At 54.2% G+C, this 8576-nt stretch overlaps 1 protein-coding gene across 1 annotated transcript; it reads left to right on the top strand.

Moving 5' to 3' along the window:
• Positions 1-62: 62 nt before the first annotated feature.
• Positions 63-3729, top strand: TMEM86B (transmembrane protein 86B). Its single transcript, XM_057711121.1, has 3 exons — positions 63-1761; positions 2089-2329; positions 2992-3729. Exons 1-3 carry the CDS (start codon positions 1678-1680, stop codon positions 3372-3374), a joined length of 708 nt encoding a protein of 235 aa, XP_057567104.1. The 5' UTR covers positions 63-1677; the 3' UTR covers positions 3375-3729.
• The last annotated feature ends 4847 nt before the right edge of the window (positions 3730-8576 follow it).

The following is an 8576-nucleotide window of genomic DNA, read 5'->3' as shown; positions in this document are numbered from 1 at the left end:
TGGACTCCCAGGAGGCTGGTGCCAGGGAGACAGACCCCCACCCCACCCCCATGTGCACTGAGAAAAGAAATCACGGAGTTTTGTCTCCTAGAATAAAGATAAGAGTCGAATAGAGAGAAAGGAGAGAGAGCGAGCGAGAGAGACCTATATTATATATATTATATATATATATATATATATATATATATCTTGAGGGAGGAGAGCGTGGGCAGGTGGGGAGCCAGAAGGAAGCCGGGCTGGGCGGCGGTGGCTTGGGCCTTTACCCTGTCCCACGGGGGCTGCGGTGGGGGGGGTCCTGAGGCTGCCACCCACCCTCCCCTCCCCCCACGCCCCCGCCCTCCGGTGCAGATGTCCACACCCACACTCGACCTGTCAGCTCAGGGCCACCTTGGGGGAGGACCCGAGTCGGGGTCGTGCCTTTGCCCGAACCCTCTTGCCCCGGACCCTGCACTTTGACCCAGGCTGGGAGCTGAAAGCCCCTCCACCTGGCCTAGCCAGCTCTGTGGGAGGGAGCGAGGGGTCTTGGTCCCAGGGGTCCTCCCCAGTGACATTCTTTCGGGGCCCTGGCGCACTCCCTGAGAACCCCTCATCTCCCACGGACTCTGGGCGGGGGTCTGGCTGGGGTCCCCCTCCTGCTCCCGAGGGTCTGGGGTCCAGCCCAGCTGCCAAGTGACCTTGTCCCAGCTCCCTCTCCCCAGGCTGGCGTGAGTGTGCGTGTGTTCGTGCTGAGCTTCTGTTTCATATTGCAAATATAAACAAATAAAGGAAGACAGTTGAAGACTCCTGCTGCTCAGACCTTGAGTTCTGGGACGTGGGGTTGGGGAGCCTGAGCTGTGCCCACACCATGGCCTCTGGCGTGGGACCCTCGGAGTGTGGAATTTGGGTCCTCGGCCTCCTTGCTCTGCTGGTGGGGGTAGCTTCTGCTCAGACCGGGAAGGGTTTCCTGGAAGAGCTGAGCGCTGCTCGGCCTCATGTGGGACTTGGTGCCCGCTCCCCTGCCCAGCCATGTTGCAGGAGCCGCACCCCCTGAGCCCGTTCCCCTTGGTGGCGCGGTGGTGGTTGGGGGCAGCCAACCAAGCCAGACAGGTGGGTGCCCAGCGGGTCCTGGCCTTCCGACGGAGAGGTGAAGAACGTACCAGGTGCGCTGGCGGACGCGCGGGCGCAGCCTTCCTGGAGCTGAGGGCCGGCACAGCAGCGGTGGCCTCCTGGTTCAGTTCTTGTTGCTTCAGCAGGCGTTTGTGGTGGAGGCACCGAGGGTGGTGCGGGCTCCCAAGGGAAGGCCAGGGTCGAGGACCGCAAGGGGAGAAAGGAGGCTGCCCGCCTGTGCCAGGACTCTGGCGATGGCCCCCTGCCCTTCCCCCTATACTCGTGAAGGGGAGGACGTTGGAATTCTGCACCCTGTGCCCTTCTGACCTGCCAGGCACAGCACAATGGGAGGGGTGTTGGCAGCCATGGCTCCCCAGGTGGGGAGGAAGCCAGGGGCAGGGGGCTGTGGAGGAGGAGAGGCCTCTGGGTCCAAAGGGGTACCTTATCGGCAGGTGCCAGGCAGGGCTACCCCCAGGGCGGGGACAGCATCCCCCTGGGCCCTGTTATCAGTCCCAGAGTCCACAGGACGCTCCTCGGGTTAACGTGTAACCACACGCTGTCCCCTCCACCCCTAAAGCCACCAGTGCCTACATGCAGGCCATTTTAGGGGGGTCACAGGCTGACATGGACTCCCGGAAAGAGGGGCTGCCTGGAAAACCTTGCTTCTCAGCTCACGTGAGAGCCACTGAGGGGGGGGGGGGGGGAGCTGGGCCTGGGCTCCTGGGGACCCAGTGACCTGGAGGAAGTGGGGGGCGGGGTTCTATGAGGCTGGTCGTCCTGGTCCCTGTGCAGTTGCCCTCCTGCACGGGACAGCATGGCTGGCGTCCCTGGGTCGGGGTGAGGTGGAAGCCCCGACCCCCAACTCCTGGCTGGTTGGGGCCTGACCCCCGAGGGCTGGGAGCTGGCTGAGACCAAGGCCAGGAGGGTTCTTGGAGCCTGGTCCCAGGGTCTGGGGGCTGGGCTGGGTTCCAGGAGCTCAGCGGCCCCCTTCGTCCCCTGAAGCATGTGGGCAGGTGGCTGATCCCGTTCTTCCTCACCTGTGCCATCTACTTCCTCTTCTGGAGCCCTGAGAACCAGCCGTCCTGGGTCGGTGCCCTGATCAAGTGCCTACCCATCCTCCACCTGGCGGTGTTCCTGCGGACTGTGCACCCCGGCGGGAGCTACAGCTTGCTCCTGCAGGGGGCCCTTCTGTGCTCAGCCGTGGGGGACTGTTGCCTCGTCTGGCCTGAGGCCTTCCTCTACGGTGAGAGGGGCTGTGTTGTGTTGTCCCTTTTGGACCCCTTGGGTGGGGGTGGGGCGGGGTGCAGGGGGTGACTCCCCAGTAGAGTGTCTGCTGAGTGCTTGAGCCGGTTGGAATGCAGAGGACACTCAGGAACAGATGGCAGTGAGGGAGACACACCCAAACCTCATCCCCCGCGGAGCTCTCCTTCCACAAGGGCATGGGCAGCATTGCCTCAGGCTGCATGAGTGTTCAGGGGTTACAGTCCTGAGTACGCTGGTCAAGGGCAGCCTTGCTGAGAAGGTAATGTCTTCAAGGGGGCTGGGTACCAGCCAGGTGCCCTTCCAAGGAAGCCGCTTCCAGACAGAGGGGCAGCAAGTGTAGAAGCCCTGGACTGGGTGTGCCTGGTGAGTGAAGCCAACTAGGGGCTGAGCAGGGTGGGGTGTTGGTTCTGAGCAGAGTAAGGATGGAACGCAGTGTGTGTGTTTAGGTCATCCTGGTGCCGAGAACAGGAAGAAAGGGGACCACCAAGGAAGCCGGCATTGCAATCCCGGCAGATGGAGTGGTGTGGCCAGGGTGGGAGCGGGTGCTTGGGGACAGTCCTCGCCCTCAGGCTCTGAGGGCAACAAAGTGATGCCAGGAAGCAGGAGGCTTAGCAGGCTCCCCCCCCCCCGTGTCTCCTCCAGGTATGGCTGCCTTCGCCATGGCCCACCTGCTCTACATCTGGGCGTTTGGCCTTACTCCCCTGAAGCCTGGCCTCCTGCTGCCTGTCCTCCTGGTTTCCATCCCGTATCATGGTTTCCTGCTTTGGCACCTCCCGCCCGACATGGTCCTGCCCCTGACGGCTTACTCCCTGGTCCTGGCCGCTATGCTGTGGCGTGGCCTGGCCAGGGGCGGGAGTGCCGGCTGGGGTGCCCTGCTCTTCACGCTTTCGGATGCTGTGCTGGCCTGGAACACCTTCGCCTATCCCCTGCCCCATGCCCACCTGGTGATCATGACCACCTATTATGCTGCCCAGGTCCTCATAGGCCTGTCAGCCTTCCAGAGCCCCAGGCTCAAGTCCAACTAGGGGCCGAGGCAGGCAGACGTCCACCCCCTCTCGTCCTGCAAGGACCTGGGACCCCCAGACCAGTGAGGCCAGAGAAACACCCTTGGGAGTGGGAGCCAGGTCCCCAGACTCCCATCTGCTGGTGCCGGTCCATCTAGAGACACAGAACCGTTTCTGGAATTCCGAATCCACTACTGAGTTTCCACCGCCTTTCCTTGGTTCTGATTCCAGATTCCAGACCCCTCAACCCATCCTGGGCCCGTCCCAGCCCCCCCGCCTGCTTCTGTGATCCCACATGGTCTCCACGTGTGTCTGCCCCTTCCCTTTGGCCCTGATTTATTTTTCTGTTACCCAAGTAAAGTGGGCTTTGAAACGGCGACATCTGCGTTATTTGGGGAGGGGTGGTCACAGTAACAGCAAATGGTTCATTTTCTTTTTTTTTCCCCCACAAAATTTACCGTTTTAGCCAGTTTTAAGTGGATGATTCAGTGACATTAAGTGCATTCAGTGTTGTGCATTGAACACTTGCTGTGAGATCTATCCTCGGAACACGTTTTGATGTGTACAGCGCAGTGTTGTTAACTGTACCCACAGCAGACTCTCTGTGGACCAGTCCTGGTACCCAAGGCTTAGGGGATATGGAATAACACCCCCCTCCAGGGTCCTTTGATGACGGTGGGGATTCTTTATACCCATTGTACAGATGAGGATTTTACACATCTGAGGCCAGGAGGAGACTGTTCAATGTGTTAGTTTCCCATGGCTGCTCTCGCAAATTACCATAAATTAGGTGACTTAAAACAACAGAAATTTAGTCTCTCATGGTTCTGGAGGCCAGAAGTTCAAAATCATGTGTTAGCAGGGGTGCCCTCCCTCCAGGTCTTTAGGGAAGGGTCCTTCCTGAGTCTTCCAGCTCCTGTTGGCCCCAGTCACATTTCACATGGTATTCTTCTGTGAATCTGTCTTCTCCTGAGGACAGCAGTTGTTGGATTTAGGGCCCAGTTGTTGGATTAAGGATCTCGAGATCATCTTGGATTTAGGGTAGACCTAAATGATCTCATCTTGACATCCTTAATTACATCTCCAAAGACCCTATTGCTAAATAACATCACATCTATAGGTACTGGGGCTTAGGATTTGGGCATTTCTCTTTGGGGGCCACAGTTCAACTGACTACAATCACGATATCAGGAGAGGAGAGGGTTGAGGAGATGAGGGAAGTCAAGAGGGTAGTTGGAGGAAGGGGTAGGTAGCAACACAGTGGGAATAGAGTACTAAAGAAGAAAGAACCTGGGTGTGGCCCTTGTCCTGGCTGTGACCTGGGCAGCCCACTGCCTCTCTGGGCCTCAGGTTTTGCGTGTGAGGACAGGAAGAGCTGCTCTCCATCCCTGTTCAATTTCTACAGACATGATGTGCTTTTATGGACTTTTATAGCAGAGAGGAGACTTCTATATCCATGATGTGTTTAAGGGACTCTTATAGCAGAGGGGAAACATACATCCATGATGTGATTTTTGGGACTCTTAAAGCAGAGAGGAGACTTCTACATCCATGATGTGATTTTTTTAGGGACTCTTATAGCAGAGAGGAGACTTCTACATCCATAATGTCATTTTTTTAGGGACTCATAGCAGAGAGGGAACTTCAACATCCATGATGATTTTTAGGGACTCTTACAACAGAGAGGAGACTTCTACATCCAAAATGTGCTTTTAAGGACTCTCAGAGTCCTCCCTTGTTTTTTAGTCCTTGCCACACCTTCAGGCCAGGATCCCCACTCACCACAGAGGAAGGCCTCAGGCCAGATGAGGCAGGTGTTCTGGGTGGGGGTGCTCTGCTCTTCACAATCTCAGATGCTACATTGGCCTGGCATGCCTTCCTTCAGCCCCACACCCACTTGGTGGTCATGTCTAGCTGCTACGCTGCCCAGGTCCTCATCACTCTGTCAGCCATTAGGGGTGAGAGGCTCATGACAGACTAACTGGGGGAGAATAAAGTGAGCACCCTCTCCCCTCCTAAAGGCCCCCCAAAACAACCTTACCCAAGGGATAAGTGCTAAGGAGCTGTGTTTCCAGCCTCCATCTGTCTGAACCGCATGTTCTGTTTTTTTAAATTGAGATATAATTGACATATAACACTGTGTACCTTTAATGTGTACTAGTGTTGACTTGATACATTGGTATGTCACAGTATGATTACCCTGGTAATGTTAGCTAGCACCTCTATGGCATCGCATAACAACCATTTCTTGTGGTGGGACCAATTAAGATCTAATCTCTTAACAACTTTGAAGTTTATAATACAGCATTGTAGTCTGTAATCACTGTGCTGTGACCATGTTCTTCTTTGTGAAGGCATTTATGTTCAATTCCTGAAAAATATGTTCTGATCGCAGCTTTATCGAGATGCTCTTCATATACCACCCAACTGCCCACTTAAAGTGTGCGTGCGGTTTTTAGTTTATTCAGTTGTGCAGCTATCACCACAATCAATCTTAGGGCATCTTCATCACCCCAAAAAGAGATCTTGCACCTTTTACAAATCACCCATCCCTTCCAGCCCGAGGCAACCACTAGCATAATTCATCTTTTTTTTTTTTTTTGGTCCACTCTGCACAGCTTGCGGGATCTTAGTTCCCTGACCAGGAACTGAACCCAGGCCCTGGCATTGAAAGCACCGAGTCCTAACCACTGCACTGCCAGGGAATTCCCCATAATTCATCTTTAAATGTTGGTGTTTCTAATCATTTGGGTTGTTTTCAGTGTTTCTTTTTTTTTCTTTTTTCTTTTAATTTTCTTTTTTTTAAATTGAAGTATAGTTGATTTACAGTGCTGTGTTAATTTATGCTATACAGCAAAGTGATTCAGTTACACACAAACACACATATATGTATACATACACTTTTTTTTTATAAATTTATTTATTTTATTGGCTTTGTTGGGTCTTTTTTGCTGTGTGCGGGCTTTCTTTAGTTGCAGTGAGTGGAGGCTACTCTTCGTTGTGGTGTGTGGGCTCCTCATTGCTGTGGCTTCTCTTGTTGCAGAGCACGGGCTCTAGGCGTGTGGGCTTCAGTAGTTGCAGCACATGGGCTCAATAGTTGTGGCTCACAGGCTCTAGAGCACAGGCTCAATAGTTGTGGTGCACGGGCTTAGCTGCTCCGTGGCATGTGGGATCTTCCTGGAGCAGGGCTGGAACCTGTGTCCCCTGCATTGGCAGGAGGATACTTAACCACTGCGCCACCTAGGAAGCCCCATACACTCTTTTTAATATTCTTTTCCATTATGGTTTATCATAGGATACTGAATATAGTTCTGTGCGCTATACAGTAGGACCCTGTTGTTTATCCTTCAGAGTTTCATTATGATAAACAATTATGACTCTGCACTCAATTCCAGTGTAGGGCTTGCTCCCCACACCGGCAAGCAAGTCTCCAACACCAGCTGGGTATCCTACAAGTCAACACAATTCTGACACTGTCCCACAGGTTAAGGACTCAGTCCTGCAAGTCTGCCCCTTTTTACCCCCACCCCCTACTTCACACTCCAATCACAAGCCCAGATTGTTAACCTGTGCTCCTGACCAACTATAAATCAGAGGTTCCCAAGATCCCCTCCTTCGGTTGGCTTGATTTGTTAGAGCTGCTCACAGAACTCAGAAAACCATTTTGCTTACTAGATCACTGGTTTATCATAGGGTGTAACTCAGGAATAGCCAGATGGAAGAGGCACACAGGGCAAAGGTGTGAGAAAAGAGCACAGAGCTTCCTTGCCTGATCCAGGAAGCATTCCTCTCCCAGCTTCCATGTGTTCACCACCCTGCAGGCTGACTATAGATTCAAGGTCACTCCCTGCAGTCCCGTTCCCACACAGAGTTCTGGTCACACTGAAATGCCCCCAGATTGCCCCAGCCCTCTCCTCCCTCTTAGCCCTGACGTGGGCTCTCCCCTGTGATGAATTCTCAACGCAACTTTTCAGTTGACCAAGTCCTGCGCTTGCACGGACTCAGGCCCGACATCGCCTCCCCCAACAGACAGATGCTTCCTTGGTGCTCTCACCATTACAGCCCATTTCATGTCACTCTGTGGTTACCTTCCCAGTCTGTCTCCTCACCGCAGCGCGAGCTTGGCCAGGACCGGAAGAGGCTGTTTGCCCTTGGAGTCCCCGGTACTGGTTCAGCCTGTGGTCCCACCTGCAGGAAGTTGTAGGTGCTGGGTAAACACCTGAAGGCAGGCAGGGAATTGTTTCAAGATGGTGAACAAACAGGGCTTCAGGTCTTGAACCACACGAGGAAGGAAAGCATGGAGCAGAGAGACGGATGGCCACAGAGCAGCAAAACTAGTGAGACACTCCTGGGAAGATTGAAGGGGGGTTGTGAGCTGGTGGTGGAGCAGGGGACAAAGTTGGTGGCTGGAGCGGGCTAGGGAGAGGATAGTCACAGAGTCTGTGAAAAGAGAGTTCGGCCCCTCCTGGGGGTATACTCCACAGAACTGAAATACAGTGTGAATATTCAGGCAGTGTTATTTTTAACAGCCCCAGATGTGGAAACCTGAATGTCCATCAGCTGGGGAGAAACAAATTGTCACCTGTCTGTAGAGTGGAGTATTATTCAGCCATGAAAAGGAATCGAGTACGGACGTTGGGTGATTGTCGTGTCCATCAATGGTAACAAATGTACCTCTTTGGGGATGTTGTCTATGGGGGAGACTATGCATGACGGGGGGCAGGGGGTATATGGGAAGCCCTTGTACCTTCCACTCACTTTTGCTGTGAACCTTAAAGTGCAGCTGAAAATAAGTAGTTCATGGACCAGTCAACTTTTCCTGTAAAGGGCCAGGTAGTAACTTAGATCAGACCTGAGGGCAGTAAGAGGTGAGTAGACTCCAAATCCCATCAGGCCATGGGGTCATGACTTCTTGAGCTGCAGTGACCCAGAGTCCAAGGGCTCATGGGAGTTGTAGTTTAAGTGGGCATGTCCATCTGGGGACAACAGAAAATGAGGGATGAAGGGGTACTTTGGTTTGGGGGAAGGAAGGGGTGAGCTGGTTCTCAGAACACTGGCCTGACAGGTGGGGAGCGCGGAGGTGGAAAGCCCCCTTGGATGGAGCCGACCGATTCCCCTTTCCGCCCACACAGACCCGGACCCCGTCACCATCACCTGCATCAGTGCCTCGGGGGGCCACAGGGTCATCCTGACCTGGTCCTGCCCCCGAGGAGGCTATGAGGC

This window comes from Hippopotamus amphibius, chromosome 16, assembly GCF_030028045.1.
Source record: "Hippopotamus amphibius kiboko isolate mHipAmp2 chromosome 16, mHipAmp2.hap2, whole genome shotgun sequence".
Classification (NCBI taxonomy): Eukaryota; Metazoa; Chordata; class Mammalia; order Artiodactyla; family Hippopotamidae; genus Hippopotamus; species Hippopotamus amphibius.
Note: the sequence above shows the minus strand (reverse complement) of the source record. Positions and strands in the feature narration are given on the sequence as shown.

Excerpts from the sequence above, each read along its gene's own strand:
- TMEM86B (XM_057711121.1), top strand. The coding sequence starts at position 1,678 with ATGCAGGCCATTTTAGGGGGGTCACAGGCTGACATGGACTCCCGGAAA. Across the intron at positions 1,762-2,088 it reads AACCTTGCTTCTCAGCTCAC|CATGTGGGCAGGTGGCTGAT; the intron begins GTGAGAGCCACT and ends CGTCCCCTGAAG. Across the intron at positions 2,330-2,991 it reads GCCTGAGGCCTTCCTCTACG|GTATGGCTGCCTTCGCCATG; the intron begins GTGAGAGGGGCT and ends TGTCTCCTCCAG.